This window comes from Sapajus apella, unplaced genomic scaffold (assembly GCF_009761245.1).
Source record: "Sapajus apella isolate SASKATOON/1434 unplaced genomic scaffold, GSC_monkey_1.0 scaffold138, whole genome shotgun sequence".
Classification (NCBI taxonomy): domain Eukaryota; kingdom Metazoa; phylum Chordata; class Mammalia; order Primates; family Cebidae; genus Sapajus; species Sapajus apella.
The window spans coordinates 297,868-319,781 of NW_022437078.1; the positions used below are offsets into that span (position 1 = coordinate 297,868).

Sequence of the window (21,914 nt, forward strand, 5' to 3'; positions counted from 1 at the left end):
TACTAGAAAATTTCAAGTTACATACGTGGCTCATGTTATAGTTCTGTTGGGTAGCATCACACTGTATACTTTCTCCCTTGGGTGAAAATAATGTGTTCATCTTTTTTCTCCACCACCAATTTGAGAGTTCCCGAAAGGTGGATGCCACACTTCTGTCATCTTGCTGACCTTTGTACACCTAGCTGGCATGTGGCAAGACACCAACAAAAGTGTGCTGAGGGAGTGGAGAAAAGAACACAGGATGTCAGGCATTTGGTCAATATAAAACTCCCTTAGGCAGTGTAGCTCCTGAGTCTGTGTTACTGAACTTATTTGCCCTTTTCTGTTTTTCATAGTTTTTGTCTTTTTTTAAGGGCTCACACAGTCGGCAAAAGAAGACGTTTTTCTTGGGAGATGGGCAGAAGCTGAAGGACTGGCATGACAAGGACGCCATCCGGAGGGATGCCCAGCGCGTAGGTAAGGAGGGCAGGATTGGCCATGAGTGGGCTCTGTGAAGGGCATATGCACATATGCGTGTGTGTGTGTGTGTGTGTGTGTGTATACATGTATGTATTTAGCAGGGTGTCTGGACCTCCTTTTGGCTCCCTCCCTGTCAGCTACTATACCTTCCCCCCATTCCCAGATGCCCCTCTTTACCTGTTAGCTGACCCCTTTCTTCACTCCCATCACCAGATCTGCTGCCTGCAGGAATTTGCCTGCACCTTTATTGGGTGATAGAAAATGTCTCCCTGGCTCAAGCCTGTAATCCCAGCACTTTGGGAGGCCGAGGCGGGTGGATCACGAGGTCAAGAGATCGAGACCATCCTGGTCAACATGGTGAAACCCCGTCTCTACTAAAAATACAAAAAATTAGCTGGGCATGGTGGTGCGTGCCTGTAATCCCAGCTACTCAGGAGGCTGAGGCAGGAGAATTGCCTGAACCCAGGAGGCGGAGGTTGCGGTGAGCCGAGATCACGCCATTGCACTCCAGCCTGGGTAACAAGAGTGAAACTCCGTCTCAAAAAAAAAAAAAAGAAAATGTCTCCCTCATATAGGTTATTTTGTATTTTATTTTTATAGGATAGCAATGTCTCTGCCACATGGGATTGCAACTAAAACAAGGAGCAGTAATAATAAGAACCAACATTAATTGAACCCCTATACTGTAGTGAGGAAGATCCGTGCTCTGTACTTGGAAATTTCCTCTGTGAAACCTCAAATCAACCTTTATGGCCCATTTAATAAGAAGAGACCTGTGGCTCTAAGAGGGGTGGTAATCTGCCCACTGTTGCACAGAGAGAAAGAGACAGACTTGGGATTTGAACCCAGGTCTGGAAGGAGGGCATAGTTGTTTCCTACCTAACACTGCAGCCATGAGACTGAAGTCAACTTAGAGGGCTTCAGCTAAAGTTTTCTTTGGCTAATTAGTCTTGAGAGCAGTTCTATTTTCACTGAAGAGTTGGGAAGGGTTGGGGTAAGATGGTACAGAAATTATGTGGAGAATCAGCTCTAGGCAGCCTGGACTAAGGAATCAGGAGAGCACCTCTGATGCCACTTACAGCCATCTAATCAGCAGATAAAAGTCCATACTCCCGGACCCTCAGTTGTTCCATCTGTCCGTGGGACTCATGCTTTCTGCTTTGACAACCTCAGGATGCTATTGTGAGTGTGCCAAGTAGAGCAGTGAGTATGTAGTAGCTTTGCAATACTAGAAAGCACTATAGAAATATAAGGGATTGGTATTAGTATTTTATCATTTTTTATCTCCATTAAAGGTACTCACCACTACTGATTTTTTAAAATTACATTATGACAAAACCAGCTTACCACAATAACTTAACTGATGAGAAACGAAATCTAGAGATGCCAGAAAATGAAAAGGGGGAATGAGTGCTGACTTTTTTGTTTGTTTGTTTTGTTTTGAGACAGAATCTCGCTCTGTCACCCAGTCTGGAATGCAGTGGTGGAATCTCCGCTTACTGCAACCTCTGCCTCCCATTAAGTGATTCTCCTGTTTCAGCCTCCCAATTAACTGAGATTACAGACCCATGCCACCATGCCAGGCTAATTTTTGTATTTTTAGTAGAGTCGGGATTTCACGATGTTGGCCAAGCTGGTCTCGAACTCCTGGCCTCAAGTGATTCACCCGCCTCAGCCTCGCAATGTGCTGGAATTACAGGTGCTGCTTAAATTAAGAAAGAAAACGATTGGGAAGAGCTGATTTGCCACATACCAGAATTGTTAGAACATTGGGCTAGCCAGCCAGAAAAGAGTAACCAGCAGTGGAGACATTAAGAAGAAGAATAACCAGCATTTGTCAAATGCTATGTGCCAGGCATCTTGCCTGCTTTACCTCCTTAATCGCCACATCATTCACATTGAACCTTCTCATTCTAATTAATACAAAGGACAAAATCTGAGACTCAGAAAGGCTGAAGGCATGCCCAAGATGACATAGCTGTGGATGGGTAGTGCTGGTCTTGGAACTCCACTCCGCCCGGCTTCAGGGCCTGAACTCTGAATTTGTCTCCTGTACTGCCCTCCTGAACCTTCCCTCCCTGAGCAAACACTTCTGGTCTCCTGCTCACTGTGTTTGGGTGCCTCGCGGTGTCTGTCCTGGGGTCTAATCACTGATGTCTTATGAAGCATTACAAGCTGTAGGTGACGGAGTCCTGTTTCTTGTCTGACTGGATTGGAGCAGTCAGAGCCCTTGGGCTCCGCCTCTCAGCTGGCGCTTTCCTGGCAATCTGACTTTGTCAATGTTTACTTTGCAGAGTAAATAGGTGTTGCTCAGGCCACAAGCTCCAGAAGGCAAGATGATTTTTAACCAGCTGGTTTTATTGCCATTTCTTCAAGATCTCACCAATGACAGATTCTTGAGCTACTATTGCAGGGGTCGATGTGGACATTCCCACTATGCACCCTGGGAGCCTAGAGAAAAATTTCCTGAAGTGTCAGACTCCTTCTCCAGATGGATTATGCAGGGAGGAAAGCTACCACTTTAACCCACCCAAATCCATGACTCAAAGCAACACTTTTCTGGCACTCCTGGTTTAGAGTAGGCAGATCTTAATTTGTTTGCTGGCCTAAAAACAAAAATAAAATCAAAGCATCTTTTATCTTTTATGCCAATTTTGATTTACAGATAAAGTTGGCCTTACCTAGAGTAATCACCTTTCCTCATGTTTATGAAGTGTTTTATAGTTTACAAAATACTTTCAAATAGGCCACTCTCATTTTCTCTCCCAAGAGTGCTGTGGGTATCAGAGGAGGGAGGTTTAGCTCTGAGAGTTGGTGGGACTTGGCCCAAGGTTGATCAGTTCACAAATGGTGGAACTAGCCGTCCAGTAACTGGTCTCCAAGGGCAGGGGTCTTTGGAGCTCCTGACAGAGTGAGGGAAGCATGGGCTTTGGAATCCATACTCCTGATTTGATAAACTTTCTGAGTCTCAGATTATCTTTCTATGGAACAAGGGGTCTCATATCCACCCCACAGGGCCACTGTGATTACCTGAGAACAAGATGTGCAAAGTGGCTGAATAAATGCTTGCTCCCCTCCCACTCTTTGCACTTCCCCCTGAAAAATTTGAGCTATGCTCTACATCCAAGCCAAGTTTTATCTTGGTGGTTTAATCATATTTTTCATCCTTTTCCCCCACTCCATATAGAGTACCCCCATACATCATTAGCCACATCAAATTTGCTCTTTGCTTCTAGGAAATGGAGAACAAGGAAGACCTTACCCCATGACCGATGCTGAGAGAGTGGATCAGGCGTACCGAGAAAATGGATTTAATATCTACATCAGTGATAAAATCTCCTTGAATCGCTCTCTCCCAGATATCCGGCACCCAAAGTGAGTGTAATAGCTCTCAAATTCTGAGATCTAAAGATGTTACCCCTGGCTCTTGTTGAGAATTAATGAAAGAAGCAGGTACATGGAGCCCTGCTGATGGAGATTCCCTCCTCTTACACAGGCACTTGTGCAAAGATTCATAGTGGTGAGGGGTAGAGGATGATACTGTCTCTCCAGAAGAGCCAGCCTCCTTCCTCTTTTCAGGGTATTAGAACTTTGTAGCCTCTGCATTTCCCCTGTTGCTCTGGGCCGAAGGGAAGTTTAGACCCCAGTGCAGAGGACAAGTTGTCATGACTTTCACCTTTCATTCTGTTCACTTTCTGTGTGATGTTTTTGCTGCTTTTTTTTTTTTTAATCTTTCTTTATATTTGTGTCTTTGTTATAAGCCATCTCTAATCACATTGACAGCAGACATATCAGAATGATTATAAAGATGATAACAATGGCATCTAACATTCTTTGAACCAGTGGTATGTGCCAAACACTTTATTTGTATCATTTCAGGTTGCTGTAAGGTAGGTCATCTAATGATGCCAATTTTATGGTAAGAAAATTGGGGCATAAAGGAGATTCATAACTCACTTAAGGCCATAAGGTGACTAACAGGCTGAGCCAGGCCTTAGACTCCATTTAACCAAAAATTATACTCTGGACCTTAAGCTATCCTGCTTCCCTGTACATTTTCAATAAGGGGTCATTGTGGTGATGATGGTGATTTTCTGGTAGAGCTGTTCTTAAACTTGAGGTGCATTAGAATCACTTGGAGGGTTGTTAGGGCACAGGATATTGAGGCCCCAAAGCTGCTGGTTCAGTAAGTCTGGATGGAGGCCCAAGAACCTGCATTTCAGACAGGCTCCCTGGGGGTGCTGGTGCTGCTTATCTTGGAACCACACTTTGAGAATCACTGCAAGTAGATTTCAAAATTGCTTGCACACGAAGGCAGTACTGAGTAGCGCTGGAGCATAAAGTGTTTTGCTCAGGGACTAAAAAAATAGAGCCCAGGAAAAGATAATAAAAGCTAACATTTATTAGTTGCTTACTGTATGCTTGGCATTTTTCTAAGCCAGCGGTTCTCAAAGTGTTGTTCCCAGACCAGCAACATCAGCATCACCTAGGAATTTGGTAGACAGGCAGATTCCTGGACCCCAGCCCAGATTTACTGAATCAAAGCTATGGGGAAGGGTCCAGCAATCAGCATTTTAACAAGCCCTCCAGGAGATTCTGATGCATGCTTGTATTTGAGAACCACTGTTCCAGATATTTTAAGTATATTAACTCAGTCAAATCTTCCAAAATCCCTGTGAGGTAGATACTGTTGTTATTACCATTGCACAGATGAGGAATTGAGGCACAAAAAGATTAAGTCATTTGCATAGGATGACATAGCTAAAAAGAGATGGAGCCAGAATTTGAACCCACGGAGTCTGGCTCTGGAATCTATGGACTTAAGCACTGAGCCATAAAGATCCTTCCACCTATAAGAACTCAATCAAGCCAGGCGCAGAGGCTCACACCTGTAATCCCAGCACTTTGGGGGGCCGAGGCAGGTGGATCATAAGAGATCAAGACCACCCTGGCCAATTTAGTAAAACCCCGTCTCTACTAAAAATATAAAAGTTAGCCAGGTGTGGTGGCGCATGCCTATAATCCCAGCTACTTGGGAGGCTGAGGCAGGAGAATCGCTTGAACCCGGGAGGTAGAGGTCGCAATGAGCTGAGATTGTTCCACTGCACTCCAGCCTGGGCAGCAAGAGTGAAACTCTGTCTCAAAATAAATAAATAAATAAAAAAGAACTCAATCGATAGAATGTAGTGCTAAAGACTTCATCTTGTTAACATGTTTGGCAACTTACAAAATGCCTTCATCCAAGCTGGAAACCATTATTCTTTTTTTTTTTTTTTGAGACGGAGTTTTGCTCTTGTTACCCAGGGTGGAGTGCAACGGCGCGATCTTGGCTCACCGCAACCTCCACCTCCTGGGTTCAGGCAATTCTCCTGCCTCAGCCTCCTGAGTAGCTGGGATTACAGGCACACGCCACCATGCCCAGCTGAATTTTTGTATTTTTAGTAGAGACGAGGTTTCACCATGTTGACCAGGATGGTCTCGATCTCTTGACCTCGTGATCCACCCGCTTCGGCCTCCCAAAGTGCTGGGATTACAGGCGTGAGCCACCGTGCCCGGCCTGGAAAACATTATTCTTAGCCAACTGACTCAAGAACAGAAAACCAAAAATTTCATGTTCTCACTCATAGGTGGGTATTGAACAATGAGAATGCATGAACACGGAGGGGAACATCATACACTGGGGTCTGTTGGGGGGTTGAGGTGCTAGGGGAGGGATGGCAGGCAGTAGGGAGATTGGGGAGGGATAACATTAGGAGACGTACCTAGTATCGGTGACGGGGGGATGGATGCAGCAAACCACCATGGCATGTGTATACCTGTGTAACAATCCTGCACCATCTGCACATGTACCCCAGAAATTAAAGTATTTAAAAAAAAAAAGAAAAAAAATGCCTTCATCCCCATTACCTACTTTAGTTCCTAGAATAGTACTTTCAGGTTGGTATTACTACGATCGTCTCTACCTTGTAGATGTAAAAGATGTGCTGTCATCTAGGATTGAGCCCTTTTTCCAAAGATGTCTTACAGTGAGGGAACAGAGCAGGGGCGTCAGTGTGCTTTCCCATGGGGTTTGCCATTTGTTTCATGGTTTTCACTGTCAAACCCCAGATTTTTTTTTTTTTTTTTGAGGCAGAGTCTTGCTCTATCACCCAGGCTGGAGCGCAGTAGTGTAGTGGCACGATCTCAGCTCACTGCAACCTCTGCCTCCTGAGCTCAAGCAATTCCCCCACCTCAGCCTCCTGAGTAGCTGGGACTACAGGTGCACGCTACCACACCCGGCTAATTTTTGTATTTTTAGTAGAGACAGGGCTTCACTGTAATCCCAGCACTTTGGGAGACCAAGGTGGGCGAGAAACATTTTCTTCATTGAAGACTCCTGGGATTCACAGATGTGACTAGAATTCAGGGGAGTTTGTAAAGTTGGATGAGAAAAACATTGAATTTTAAAAAAATTAACCTTTAGCTGAAATTTGTTGTTCCCTTCATTTGTGCATGTAGACGACAAAGCCCTGTGATGTTGTCCCCCAAGGAAAGCATTTACTTTCACGTCACCTACAGACGCCTTGAAATGGCATGGACACTCATCACCACTTCGAAATGGGGGTAGTTTTTAGAACTACCACTAGATCTTTTTTTCTAGATATTTGCTTTTTATTTTTAATTACTATGGCTATATAATGGTTGTATATATTTATGGGATACATGTGATATTTTGATATGGGCATACAATATATAATGATCTAACCAAGATAATTGGGAAATCTATCACCGCAATAATTTATCATTTCTTTTACCATTAGATCTTGTTCCTTCTCTTTTTTTTGAGACAGGGTCTTGCTATGATGCCTACCCTGGTCTCGAACTCCTGGGCTCAAGCGATCCTTTTGCCTCAGCCTTCTAAGGAGCTGAGATTACAGGCAAAACCTCATCACACTTGGCTTTGAATAAATTTTGATAACTATATTTCAGTCTAATTGATTTTCTTTAAAATCTGGTACATTTTATTTTATGTATTAAGAGCATTGCTCTGAGAAGTGTCCATAGGCTTCCCCAGCCTGGCAGATGGACCCTTGGCATCAATAAGCTGTGAAACTCCTGTTCCAGGTGGGCGGGAGTGGAGCTAAGGAGGCCTCTGTCACCAGCCCACCCACCCAGCAAGCCAGCATCCAAGTTACTAACTGCAAAAGATGTCACTACTGCCAGCGCTCCTGACACCCCCCTTTTTTAGAGCCACCAATTGTGGAAGCTGACTTTTCAGAAATGAGTTGACAGATGTCTTGAAGAGGTTTCCTTTTTTTCCAGAGAGGAATCTTTCCCTCAGTTTGACAGCAGAAATGTGTGAGTAAACTAGAGCGGTTGAGCCACTCACTCCTTTTGGTTTCTTTTAGCTTAACTTCTCCAGCAGGAGCTGAGGTTTATGTTTGCCTTTTGTTCCCTCAAACTGAATTTTGGCAACGGCATGTCAAGAACAGGGTTGAGGGGCTGTTTGTTTGTGCCAGCTTCCTTTGCTTCCACCAGAAGCTGCACTGGGGACTGCGTAGCCGGAGAACGAAAGGGAGGCAGTTTGGCCCAGACTCGCTGGACCTGCAAATGGGAGTCAGCCAGCTGGCTCTGAGTGGGCCTGCCCTCTGCACCTTCTGCCAAGTGAGCGTGAACAGTGGCTAACTGGTGGGCTGGCCCACTTTCCCTACTCCCTGGGAGCCCTGCTGGGCTGCTTGGCAAATGAACGCGGCAGCCCCTCCAGAGCACAGGGCTGATGGCACAACAGAGACCCAACTGCTGAAGTGCCTGGAATCCGCAGTTTCCTATGCAAACCCCATGTTAGGTGGTCAGTTTCTTCCATGCAAAGATTATCCATAGTGGGAATGAAAGCAGCCTACAATCCTGACCTGCTTTTTTCATTCCATAGTTTTACCTTCACTAATGAATGAACCTTTGTTGCAATAAAAGGCCCAAGTCTACCAGATTCCTACTTCCATGTTCCTTTCTGCTGTTTCCTTTTTTGTTAACACAGTTAATTTATGACATAAACTGAATTTCTTCAAAAGAACTTACAAGCTCATATTACTATAATAACTAGTATTCTATTGAGTACTGTTACATCCCTAACAGGCTATGAAGTATAAAGAAGCAAGAAGGAAGGGAGTTATCACCTACTACCTTTGACAAACATGCATTAAATACATACCCTGAAAAAATGACAGCTTCTCAACAAAGGAAATTTAAGTCAACAACATTTATTGCAGTAATAATGTCATAGTGCCCCAACTGGAACATAAACATAGGTATAAAATCACATTTGGGCCAAGATAAAGTAATAGGGACCAGGTAAATTTGCCCTCCTGCCTAAAACAACCAAAAAAAAAAAAAAAAAAAAAAAACCAGGCAAAATACATAAAACGCTGGTGTTTAAGACACTGGACATCAGGCAGTGAAGAACAATAATTTCTAAGAAACAGGAAACAAATGAAGTGAGCCCTATATATAGTTGCCTCAGCTTATTGCCTTGGGAGAATTGTCAGGCCATGGTGCAGGGAGAGCAAACCCAGACAGAGCCCAGAAGACTTCCTGAGTTGAGGAGATGGAGCCGAGAGTCCAAGGAGATCAAGGAGGCTAGAGTTCAGAGGACGCAGTACTGGAGAGAGGAGAGCTGTGTAAAGAGAGAACTGCAGAGATCCACAGAGTCCTCTCAACTACTCAGTGGATTATTGATCAGCACATGCTATGAGGAAGCTATCTGAGGCTGGGAAAGGAATCACCCTAAAGGGATATAGGGAACAGTGCCTAGTGCTCACTCAGGTCTAAGAATAGGGCCTCTTCCTACCACCCAGACTGGAAAACCTCCTAATTAATAACTCATGGGGAATCAGGTAGAGTATTTAGAAGAATTTTGCCTTAGTGGGTTCTAATCAGTCCTAGACTAAACAGTATTCTGGACCAGTCTAAAAAAATCATAAATTATTACCCAAAAGGATCAAATTGTTTCCAAATATATAATGCACTCAGAACAAAGCTTGACATAATACTTATATCAATACAAAAATATTCAGCACTAAGCAATGTGAAACCTAATCAAAGATTACCAGGCATGCAAAAAAGTAGAGAAACATGACCCACAGAGACAAGTATTATCACTCAATCAAAACCACCCCAGAGTTGACACAGATATTAGAATTAGCAGAGTTAATTATAACTGTATTTCATATGTTTAAAAAGTTGAGTAGAGATATGGAAGCTATAAGAAGATCAAAATCAAAATTCTAGAAATGAAATCAACAGTGTCTAAAATGAAAAATATACTGGATGGGATGAATAGTATAGATATTGCTGGAAAAAAAAGATTAATGAACTTGAAGGTGTAGCAAAAGAAACTACTCAAAGTAAAACACACCAAAAAAATTTTTAAAAATTGAAAAGAGGCTCAATATTCATGTAATTAGAGTGTGTGTAAGGAAGTAATGGCTGAAAGTCTTCCAAATTGGATAACAACTGTAATACCACACCCAAAAACTCAGTAAAACCCAAGCTCAAGAAATACAAAGAAAATGACATCAAGGCATGTCATAATCAAATTACTAAAAACCAGTGATGAAGAAAAAAATGTCAAAGCAGCCAGAGAAATAAAACATGTTATATAGAGAGGAACAAAGATAAGATAACAGGAGAATTCTTGTTGTAAGCAATACAAACAAGAACATGATGAAGCAACACCTTTAAAGTATGGAAATGTCAGTAAACTATGGTTAGTAAGAAAAAAATAATAAGGTATGGAAAGAGAAAACTCTGTCAACTTAGAATTCTGTACCCAGTGAAAATATATATGTTTTTAAAAGATAGCTAGAAAAAGAGATCTTTATTTATAAAATGTGAAGATCACTAGAAATAGTAGCTATATGGATAAATATATGCTATTTGTCTTATTGTCTAAATCTTTTAAAAGACGATTGACTCTGTAACCAAAAATAATAACGTTATTGGGTTTAAAATGTATGTAAAATAAGATGTGTGTCAACATAAAGATTGGAGGGGAGAAATAGTAATCTGCTATTGTAAGGTTCTTGTAGTACATACATATGAAGTACAAAATATCATCTGAAGGTAGACTGATGAGTTATAAACATATACTATAAACCCTAGAGCAAGTACTAAAATAACAAAACAGAATTTAGCTGATAAGCCCACAAAGGAGATAAAATGAAATTGTAAAAAAAAAAAATCCAAAATAGGGCAGAAAAAGCAGGGAAGGGAATCAAAATCAGAAAGGAGAGATAGAACTGGGTGCAGTGCCTTGCACTTGTGATCCTAGCTACTCAGAAGGCTGAGGTAGGAGGATCACTTGAGCCTAGGAGTTTAAGATCAACCTAGGAAAGACCCCATTACTAAATTAAAAAAAAAAAATTAGCCAGGCATACTGGCACATGTTTGTAGTTCCAGCTACTTGGGAGGCTAAGATGGGAGAATCACTTGAACCCAGAAGTTTGAGGCTGCAGTAAGCTATGATCATGCTGCTGCACTCCAGCCTTAGTGACACAGCAAGACCTCATCTGTTAAAAAAAAAAAAAAAAAGAAGAAGAAGAAGAAATGGAAAATACCAAAATGATGGACTTTAACCTAACCATATCAACAATCATATTAAATGTAAATGCTCTCTGGTTAAAAGGTGGAGATTGTCAGATTGGATAAGAAAACAAGATTCTAATATATGCTGCCTGCAAGAAATGCACTTTAAACGTAAAGATTCAAGTAAGTTAAATGTAAAAGATAGAAAAGATATACCACACTAACGCAAGTCAAAAGAAAGCTGCAGTGGCAATATTAATATCAGTCAAAGTAGATTTCAGTGCAAAGAATATTACCAGGAATAAAGAAAGTTATTTCATAATAAAGAGGTAATTCTTATGGAGGACATAGCAATCCTGAATGTTTATGTACTTAATAAGAGAGCTTCAAAATACATGAAACAAAAACCAATAGAACTATAAGGAGAGGCCAGGCACAGTGGCTCTTGCCTGTAATCCTAGCACTTTGGGAGGCCGAGGCAGGTGGATCACCTGAGGTCAGGTCAGGAGTTGAAAACCAGCCTGACCAACATGGTGAAACCCTGTCTCTACTAAAAATACAAAAATTAGTCAGGCATGGTGGCATGTGCCTGTAATCCCAACTACCCAGGAGGCTGAGGCAGGACAATCGCAGGAACCTGGCAGGCAGAGGCTGCAGTGAGCTGAGGTGATGCCACTGCACTCCAGCCTAGGTGACACAGTGAAACTCCAGCTCAAAAAAAAATAATAATAATAATAATCACTATAAGGAGAAATAAACAAAGCCACAATTATGAGTTTTAAAAACCCATCTCTGGTAATTGGTAATACAGATAGACAGAAAATTGTTATAATTACCAATTATAATTTCTCTATAATTGGTAATACAGATAAACAGAAAATCAGCGAGGATATAATAGACTCTCACAGCACTGTCAACCAACATGACTTAATTGACATTTATAGAACACTCAACCAATAACAGCAGAATACACATTCTTTTCACGTGGATACGAAACATTTACCAAGATAGATTATCTTTTGGGCCAGAAAACAACCACAATGAAATTTAGAAATCAATAAAAAAAAATCCTTTTAAACTTTCCAAAAGATTAGAAAATATATTACTTACATATAAATAACAGGTGAGTCAAAAAAGAAATCAAGGCAAAAAATAGAAAGCATTTTTAACTGAATGATAAAACACAGTATGTCAGAATTTGTGGAATGTCACTAAAGCAGTAGATAAGGGGAAATTTGTGGCATTAATGCCTATGTTAGAAAAAAAGAATGGTCTAAAATTGATGATATCATCTTCCACTTTCGGCTGGGTGTGGGGGCTCACACCTGTAACCCCAGCACTTTGGGAGGCTGAGGTGGGAGGATCATGAGGTCAAGTGATCGAGACCATCCTGGCCAACATGGGGAAACCCTGTCTCTACTAAAATTACAAAAATTAGCTGGGCATGGTGGCACGCCCCTGTAGTCCCAGCTACTCGGGAGGGTGAGGCAGGAAAATAGCTTGAACCCAGGAGGTAGAGGTTGCAGTGAGCCGAGATCACCCCACTGCACTCCAGCCTGGCAACAGAGCAAGCCTCCATCTCAAAAAACAAACAAACAAACAAAAACTTCCACTTTCAGAAACTAGAAAAAGAAGAGCAAATTAATCCACAGTAAACAGAAGGAAGTGAAAAAAGTCAAAGCAGAGATCAATGAAACAGAAAATCAAGGAAACCAAAAGCTGGCTCTCTGAAACGGTCAATTAAATTGATTAACATCTAACCAGCCTGATAAAGAGAAAAAGAGAGAAGACAAAAACTACCAATATCAGGAATGATAGAGATGACATAACTATAGATTCTTTAACTATTAAGAAAATAATAAAGGAATACTCTCAACAACTTTGTGCCTAAACATTTAAAACCTTAGCTGAAATGACAGATTTTTTGAAATACACAAACTGCCAAAGCTCACTTAAGGAGAAACAATCAACCTGAATAGTCCTATATCTACTAAAGAGATTGACAGTGTAGTTAAGAACCTTTCCATAAAGAAAACTTTAGGCCCAGATGAGTTCACTGATGAATTCTTTCAACAATTTAAGAAATAATTCTAAAAATTTTCCCCAAAATTAAAGAGGATGGGGTACTTTCCAACTCATTGAAAAACCAGGAGTATCCTGATTCCAAAATCAGACAAAGATATTACAAAAAAAGAATATTACAGACCAATATCCCTCAAGAATGGCTTGGGCAGGTGATATCCTCTACATCACCATTATTCACCTTTTTTCAGGTCAGCAACTAGAAGAATTAAAGGATAAAGAGGTGTGCCAAAGTCACACAGGTACACCCTGGGCAGGGTTGTATGTTTAGTGAAAAAATAATAACAATAAAGTATGAAAAGAAAAGCCTGTCAACCTGGAATTCTGTAGCGAAAATATCTTCCAAAAAAAAAGATACCAGATAGAAATAGAGACCTTTATTCATAAAGAAAGATTACTACAAATAGTAGCCATGTGGGTAAATATGTACTATTTTGCTTATTGTTTGAATCTTTTAAAAGATAACGTACTGTGGGGTAGAGTGCGTTGGAAATGCATTTGTTGTCATGGTTTGCTAACCATTGCAGCATTCAAAACACCCTGATGAAAGGGTGGGGAATCAGAAGGAAGGAGTGGACTGTGAGGAGATAGCATCCTGGGCCTAGCAGAGCTGGTGGCTGAGGTCCTATTCGGGGACCACCCACCTGCCCCATGATAATGTGGCCTTGGTAATGTTGAGTTTGGCTTGAGAAGTGGAACAGTTGGTGTTCATAACTATTCCCATAGCAGAAGGGGAGTCTTCTCGAATGATGGTGTAAGCCTGGGGCAAGAAAGGGCAGGGATTTTACAAGAATTGACCTTTCCTGCCCCAGGTGGCATCACCAGCTGTGCATCCCTGTTGGAGACCCTGAAAACTAGGGGAAGCTATTGGCAGAGCTGCTGCCTGTGCTCTTGGGCTCCTGCCCTGAATAGCCACCCAACTGATGTATCCAGAGCTAACTAAATTGGGAACTTTATGTACGGTAACCGTGTGTGTTATGGGCTCCGTTCTACCCTCCCCCCTCCAGTCCGCAGCTCACCTGAAATGCAGCCAGCTCCTACTCAGGTTTATTATGCTAAAATGATCAAGAGATAGCTTCTGTCTTGAAGAGATTTCATGCCTATTAGTTACTTAAAACTGTCTCTGAAAGCCATTTATTCATTCAGCAAATATTTGTTGAGTGTCTATGTTGTGTGCTTACTATATGGCCTAGGTCCTAGGGAAACAGCAATGAGCAAATAGTCAAAATCTCCTTCCCTCCTAGAGCTTACATTCCACTGAGGGTAGGGGTGGGAGAGTCATAAACAAACAAATAAATGGATTGATTTTTTAGATAGCAATAAGTGATCTAGGGCAAAAAAAAGATTAACAGGATAAAGCTTAGAAAAAATAATAAGAATAGGGTAGATTTTATGTCAGGGATCGGGGAAGTGCCTTCTGTTAAGATGGCATATGAACAGAGCTATGAAGTGATGAGGGGTCCAGCAGGGCAGTTAACTGGTGGAAGAGCCCTGCAGCAGAGAAACAGCAAATGCAAAGGCCCTGAGGTCGCCATGCCTGGCTTGTGGAAGCCAGTGTGGCTGGGGCCTGATGATGTGAGTGATGAGAAGTAAGGCTGGAGAGGTATCTGGGTAGTGATCAGGGGTTGTGCTGGGACTGGAGCTTTTCCCAAAATGAGTAAGACAGGACGCCACTGGAAGGTTTTGAACAGAGAGTGACATGATCTGATTTTCATTTTAAAAGGATCACTTTGGTTGCTATTTTAGGAATAGACTGTAGGCAGCCAAGGATGGAAGCAGGGAGACGAGTTAGGAGTATGTTACAGCAAGGCAGGGGAGAGTGAGAGTGAGTCAGACCACGGTAGGTGTAGTGGAGTAGCCGTGGCTGAATTCTAGACATACTTGGAAGGTGGAGATGGAAGTGCCAGGATTTACTTACAAGAATGTGGATATGAGAATAAGAGAGGAGCCAAGGATAATGCCAAGGTTTTTGGCCAGAGCAGCTGGGGAGATGAAGTTGCCATCTGCAGAAATGGAGACGACTTTGGGAAGAGCAGGTTTTGGGGAAAATCACGATTTTTATTGCAGACAAGTTTGCTACACTGTTTCACATCCAAATGTCAATGTCAAGTAGGCAGTTGAATAACTGATGCTATTTGTGTTGTGAAAAATGGAAATGATGACAGGATTTTTTTCTGAGTTGTGTTTTTATTGTGATCTTAATTAACTCACCTTCCTGGTATAGCAAGAAATGCCTGAAGCATAACAGATAGTAAGCCTAAAAGTGACCTAAGACCAGCTGTGGTCTGTGGCGTGTGGTGTGATGGAGTTTATGGTCAGTGTTCAGGTCATGGCAAGAGCGGTGCCCATAACCTTCCACCCTTTTTGTTGGGAATGAATGACAGGAGTCTGCACCCGCCCCCACCCCATGGTGCAGAGCCATTTGTCAGACCCTTGGTAGAACGGTGACAGGCTTAGAAGATGTATTTAGTACTTATTAGCAGTTTTTACCCTTTTTATCATGATTCATGTGGTAGAGCAAGCTCGCCTGACGCTTTTATAATGGAGTACTTCAGTATAAGATTGGTTCCGCAGAGATGCTCAGGATTCAAGAGCAGTGCAGCCTCCCCATTTTGGCAGGTTGTTAGCAAGGCTGTTGTGGCGGGGGAGGTCCTATAGATGGAATGATTTATAGGCTGGGAAAGGAAAAACTCTAGGATTTTTTTCGAAGCATCACTGATTTTTTTCTTTTTTCTTTTTTCTTTTTTTTTTTTGAGACGGAGTCTCGCTGTGTTGCCCAGGCTGGAGTGCAGTGGTGCAATCTCGGCTCACTACATCCTCCGCCTCCTGGGTTCAAGCGATTCTCCTGCTTCAGCCCCTCAAGTAGCTGGGATTACAGGTGCACACCACCACGCCCAGCTAATTTTTGTATTTGTAGTAGAGACGGGGTTTTGCCATGTTGACCAGGCTGGTCTGGAACTCCTGACCTCAGATGATCCGCCCACCTCAGCCTCTTAAAGTTCTAGGATTACAGGTGTGAGCCACCGTGCCCAGCCGCATCACTGATTTTTTAGAAGACTTAAATCAGCTCTCCTCCTCTGAAACTAAAAGACTTCCTTCTGAACAATGGTGTTTCTTTTAAGATAACAGTTATTGATCCATTGGACCTAATATTGGGATTTAAAGGTGCTCATATGCCTTAAAATAAAATGGCAGCCAATAACATTTCTCACATTGACTTCTTTTCTCTAATTTTTAAAAGAGTTCAGTGAATTCAGCCCTCAGGTTGAAATTTGAAAATAAATAATCTATCAGCAAAAATGGCTGCCTATCAACTAAAAGTTATATGGGGCACCTACCCCCTAAAATTTATGCTAGATAAAAGCCACTTACGTCTACATGACTGGATATATGGTTTGTTTTCTTTTTATTATTTCTTCAAGTCTTTTAGATACATTTTCTAAGTCTTCTAGAAATCAATGCTATGTTCTCCATTAATAACAACATGTACTGTTTGTCAGATGCTTCTATTTTTTATCAATGTGCAAGGCATTGTGCTGAACACCTTGCCAGCTATATGTTACTGGTTCCTATTCTGAATTGCTGTGCAATGATGATTTATTTCCTTTACACTCAACACTGTCTTCTGGTTTACAAACTATTACAACTCTTGTGGTTCCCGCCTCTCTGAAATTGTATCAGATGCGGACCATCACTAGCTCCATTTCACAGATGCACAAACTAAACCTCAGAGAACCTCAGCCCTTTGTTCCAGTTCACACAGCTAGTAGAAGGCAAAGAAAGCTCCAACTAGATCTAAGCCTGTGCTTTTTTCTACTGCATCATACACAGACTGAGACCTGAAGCCTGAGACCTGAGACCCATGTCTCACAGAGGAGGGAGATTTTTTTTTTTTTTTTTTACAACAGGTTCTCACTCTGTTGCCCAGGCTGGAGTGCAGTGGTGTGATTTCGGCCCACCACAAACTGTACCTTTCGGGGTCAACCAATTCTCGGGGTCAACCAGTTCTCATGTTCAGCCTCCCTAGTAGCTGGGACTGCAGGCGTATGCCACCACACCAGGCTAATTTTTGTATTTTTAGTAGAGACAGGGTTTCACCATGTAAGCCAGGCTGGTCTCAAACTCCTGGCCTTGAGTGATGTGCACACCTTGGTGTCCCAAAGTTCTGAGATTACAGGCTTGAGCCACCACACCTGACGGAGAGAGACGTTTTTAAATCTGAATGCCCTGTCTGTGAAGGTACTTGGACCAGGCCTAGTTTGTAGGATTTGCTATATAAATCCAGCAGTCACACCAGCAGACTCTTCTGCATGCATGGCACTCACCATACAGAAGGTAATATGTTCTTGTCCAGGAGCAGATAAATAGCATTCAGCAAAATTGGTTACAGAGATGAATTTGATTTCTAAGTGGTGTTGGCCTTGAAAGGGTTTAAGAAAAAAGAAAATAATGACTAGAAGATAAGAGTGATTATCTATTCTCTCCTTTCATTAAGATGGTATCAGGGATAGTGTGATGATAAGACAAGTAGAACAGCTTAGCTTAGGAGCACTGTTACATAGAGGAGAACATAATTCTCTCTTGACTGTAAGGCTCCTTCTCCACATCTTTCAGGGGAAGAAATCAATAGTCCCTTTCTCCCTCTATCTCCCAACTTTACACTCCAATCCTAAATCTGCCCAAGTAGTGAACAGTAACAGTTTAGTGTATCACTTTCTATAGTTTTTTCATTGCTTATACAATATATAGAGACATATGAATGGGGCTTAGGCTGTGGTTCGGTTTGGTTTTATAATAATGTGGTTGTACTATTGTGTTTTGTTCTACAATTGCTTAATATATTATGGTCACATTTTAAGATATTTCTAATAGCTGTGTAATATTCCATAGGAATATTGTTTAGTTGACAGCTCCTCTGTAGACAGACATGCAGGTCATCTCCAGGTCCTTGCTTCTGGAAACAGTGTGGCAAAAACATCCTGGAACACATATCTTTACATTTTTATTTCTTCTTTTATCCTTTTATGAATCATCAAGAAACTTGATATTAAAGTCTATTGCGTTCTAAGGAATGCTTACCTCGCAGCTGGCAGCTGGCTCCTCACTGGGATGTGAGGTGTGGTCCTTAGGGTTATTTTCTGCCTTGCATACCATGTTCATTAACCAGAGTTCCTCTTTCCTGCTTTCATCTTGGTTTAAAGCTTGAGTATGTGGAATATATTGCTTGTACATCTGTAGGAGGACCGAACATTTTATCATGTGGGACAGCAGTGTAAAGAAACTGTTACAGATATTTCAAAAATATTATTGTTAGGTTGGGTGCGGTGGCCCATGCCTTTAATCCCAACACTTTGGGTGGCCATCCCAGCACTTTGGGAGGTACAGTCTGGGCAACGGTTGTGCCTCTTTGTCCTTCAGAAGCCATCACTGGGTCCAAAACTGATTCATTTGACTGAATGTACCTAGAGATTATCTACTTATATCTGCAAAGATTCTTCTATTTGCAAGTGACAAAAACCTAACTCAAGCTGACTTAAGAAAATGTATCAGTTCATATAACTGAAAAAGCCAGGAATAGTCCTTGGTTTCAACCATAGATGGATCCAGGTCCTCAACTGATGCCACTAGGAATCTTTCTCTCCAACTCTTGGCTTTGTTTTCCACTCTGCTAAATTCATTCTGAGGCAAGGAACAGTCCACATGGTTGCCCCAGGCAGACCAGATGTATATCCTCCCATGTTCAATCTCAACAGAAAAGAGCTTACGTCTTTCCCAGTTGTCTCAGCAAAGACCTTCTCTGATTTACAGGTACCTTTCCTAGACCTACTTGTAACAGGGCTGGAGAGGTGAGATGTTGTGTCTGCTAAGCCAAGCTCCTATGCCCACCCTCAAGGCAAGAGAGGAGTCAGCTCTACCCCAGCCCTACACAGGTGAGGTGTAGGAGATTCCCCAAGGAAAATCAGGTTGCTGCTACCAAGAGAAAGAGAAAGAATACAGACTTGCCCATTCCCTCATTGACATAAAGGGAAACTGAGGTCCAGCTGGGACCTGTTGTTGACTTGGATTGTCGCATGGCAGAGCAAAGGCTCTTAGAAGCCACCAATTCTGACACCTACTTCGTTTCCTCACTATTTGTTTTTTACCTAGTCATTCTTATTTTTTGCTGATACAATTAATAGGATTGATAAATTAGCCCTATAAAATACTAATATATATTAAAGACAGATGGGTTTAAATCTGGGCTTCATTTCTTACCAACTATTTGACTGTAGGCAAGTTTCTTCCCTGTAGCTTGTTTCTTCCTCTTTGTAATGAGAATTATATTCCCTACACTATAAGATTATTTTGACAATTAAATGGCTTAATGCATATTAAGCGCCTACAGCACTGTCTGGCATGTTGGAAATCCTCAACAGATGTTTTCTATTATTGTCATTGTCACCTTCTGCCTTATTTTTTAACTGCTTATCAGTATTCCATAGTTTGAATTTTTCATCCTTTATTTAATCTTCCCCTGTTGGTGGACATTCACTGTTTCTGTTCTTTTCGCTATTTCAACATGTGTCAATGAACCTCCCCAACTGTGTCTCTTTGTCCCTGGGCTGTACACCTCTCACTAAGCTTTGCTTAGTCAAGGTTGGGACCCAATCAGACTGTAAACCAAAGGGCAGTGAAAGTGCTTTTGCAAGAGAGAAAAGGTTTCCACCAACTCTCAGTTGTAAGATTCTAAACTCCACAGAAGTTTCTTCTTTCACAGTACCCTTTGGGGTCAGAAGTATTGATTCAAGAGGGCCTCCACACTGAGGTTATATGCTGGAAGTTTCAGAGTGCCATTACTTTGACCCTCTGCTGAGGCATCACTCTGCCCAGTCCTGATCCAGAGAGACACTTCCAAGCACCTCAGGAGGCCACGCTGCATCTGGAAGTTCATAAAGACCTGGGTGCCATCTGGGGTTAGGGGAATAGAGGGAGGACACAGAAGAGTTTATTGCTGCATACCATATTGTAAAAACAAATACACGTGTGCAGAGGAGAACACAGAGAGGACACATCCCGAATGTTGAGTAGAGGTCAGCCCCACATGTCAGTGGCAGGGCAGTATGTTTGCTGCTGTCAGTTTTCCTTTGAGCCTCTCTATGTCTTCCAGACATTTGTGCAATGATCACTTTTGAAAATTTTTAAAAAGTATTGTTTTAAATAAATACTACCTGGATTTGAGGCCTGAATCCAAGTCATTTGCCCCTCTGAGCTCCATTTTCTTCATCTGGAAAATGGGATTAACACTCCCTGCTTCATCTTCCTCATTTGAATATGGCACAGATTAGAGGAGAGAGAAGGAAAAGTGCTCTCTAGACTGTCAGGCATGATAAGCCATGAGGAAGCAAAGGTTACTGTTGCCTGGCCCACAGTGCTATCCATGCCCAGCCTCTTTGCAATGGGAGGAGTGCTCTAGGCCCTTTTCCTGTGGCTGCTTTCTGAAGACATGTGGACGAAAGGATGCTTCTTGTTTATCATACTCAAAAAAACAGGGCACACTCCACCATCCAGTGTCGAGATCCTAAAACATAACAAGTAGACAAGTCTTAAGTGGGGCTGCTAAGATGGGGGTGCCCCTGGTGTGAGTGGCGGCTTTCTATTTTTTTCTGTGCCGTCCTTGGGTCCCCTTTGTCTGCTGTAATCTGCACCCAAACAAGAGGCAGAAAAAAGGGGCTTTGCTTGGGCTGTCAACTGGAAGGTGGCTTGTGGGCAGGTCTCTAGAACCAGGTACCCTGCTGGATATTGGGGAGATTAAGTTGAGCAGGTCACACAATTTTTTATTTAATCAAAGAAACTCTACTAAGCTGGGACCAAACTAATGACTAGTGCTCATGGCAAAAGTCGAATTTAAGTTTTGTGTTTATTTAGAAAATGAATGGCTGGATAGAGGAGAGAGAGAAAGAGAGATCAAAAAAACTTAAAAAGAGAGGCACACGTTCAGGGCTGTGAACCAAGCTGAGCCTTTTATTTGAGTTCTGAATAATCTTTAATTCCATGATTGAATTAAATTAGAAGTGAATTTAGCCTATTGTGGTTTTGTGTACTTCCCTTAATGCATGATGGTGTTTGTGTGTCTACCGGCAGGCTATGAACCTAGCTCTGGGCTTGGAGTGAGTAAGGGCTTTCTGCTGTGTAATAGCTATATTGTATTTCACCTGTGGACCCCAGGCAATTTATTCCAGCTAACACCGCCCCCAACAACCCTGCTTCAATCAAGCAAGCCTCCTGTGAAATTAGATGTTAAGGCAGGAACTTTTGTAGAAAACCAGATACCACCAGTCTTCCTTGGCCGCAAAGGATTCAACCGAGTTAAGGAAAGGGGATTTTTAAGATGGTGTGCTTTCATTTATTTGTGAAGGCCAACATAATGAAGTTGGAGCAGGTTCCCAGAGAATGCTGGCTGAAATGATCAAAAGGATTAGAGAGGAGGGGAGGGGGCAGAGGAGGGCTGTGTGGGGACTGGATGAAAAGAGGCCAGCAAGATGGAAGAGCAAGAGAGGATATGAAGGAAGTCTGGAAGGTCCCAAAAGGAGAGAGGCTGACTTTTCCATCAGAACTGGACCACTGGAATCAAGGGAGTTTTGTTCACACAGATGGAATGAGCTGTCTGCCAGACTGCCAAGAGTTTCCTCCTGCCAGGACTGCAAGGGTTAAGTCAGGGCAAGGTCATATCTGCCTCCTGCAGTTTCCTTTGGTGCCTCTAGAAGAGGTACAAAAACTAAGAAGTTTTTGGATTCTGACCTGTTTTTCCCCTCAACATTTCTTTCTAAAAATTT

The 21,914-nt window shown here is 42.1% G+C and overlaps 1 protein-coding gene and 1 long non-coding RNA gene across 3 annotated transcripts in view; both read left to right on the plus strand.

Annotated features, from left to right (window-relative positions):
• GALNT10 (polypeptide N-acetylgalactosaminyltransferase 10) overlaps nt 1–21,914 on the plus strand; it is a 222,595-nt gene that overhangs the window by 101,998 nt on the left and 98,683 nt on the right. For both annotated transcript variants that reach the window (XM_032263772.1, XM_032263773.1), the window contains 2 exons: nt 354–456; nt 3,696–3,834. In XM_032263772.1, the coding sequence (XP_032119663.1) occupies nt 354–456; nt 3,696–3,834 (242 nt within the window). The remainder of the gene's footprint in view (nt 1–353; nt 457–3,695; nt 3,835–21,914) is intronic.
• Nucleotides 10,978–20,644, plus strand: LOC116540299. The gene is made up of 3 exons (XR_004264381.1): nt 10,978–11,329; nt 12,381–12,389; nt 20,631–20,644. It is a non-coding gene; the product is annotated as an uncharacterized LOC116540299 (long non-coding RNA).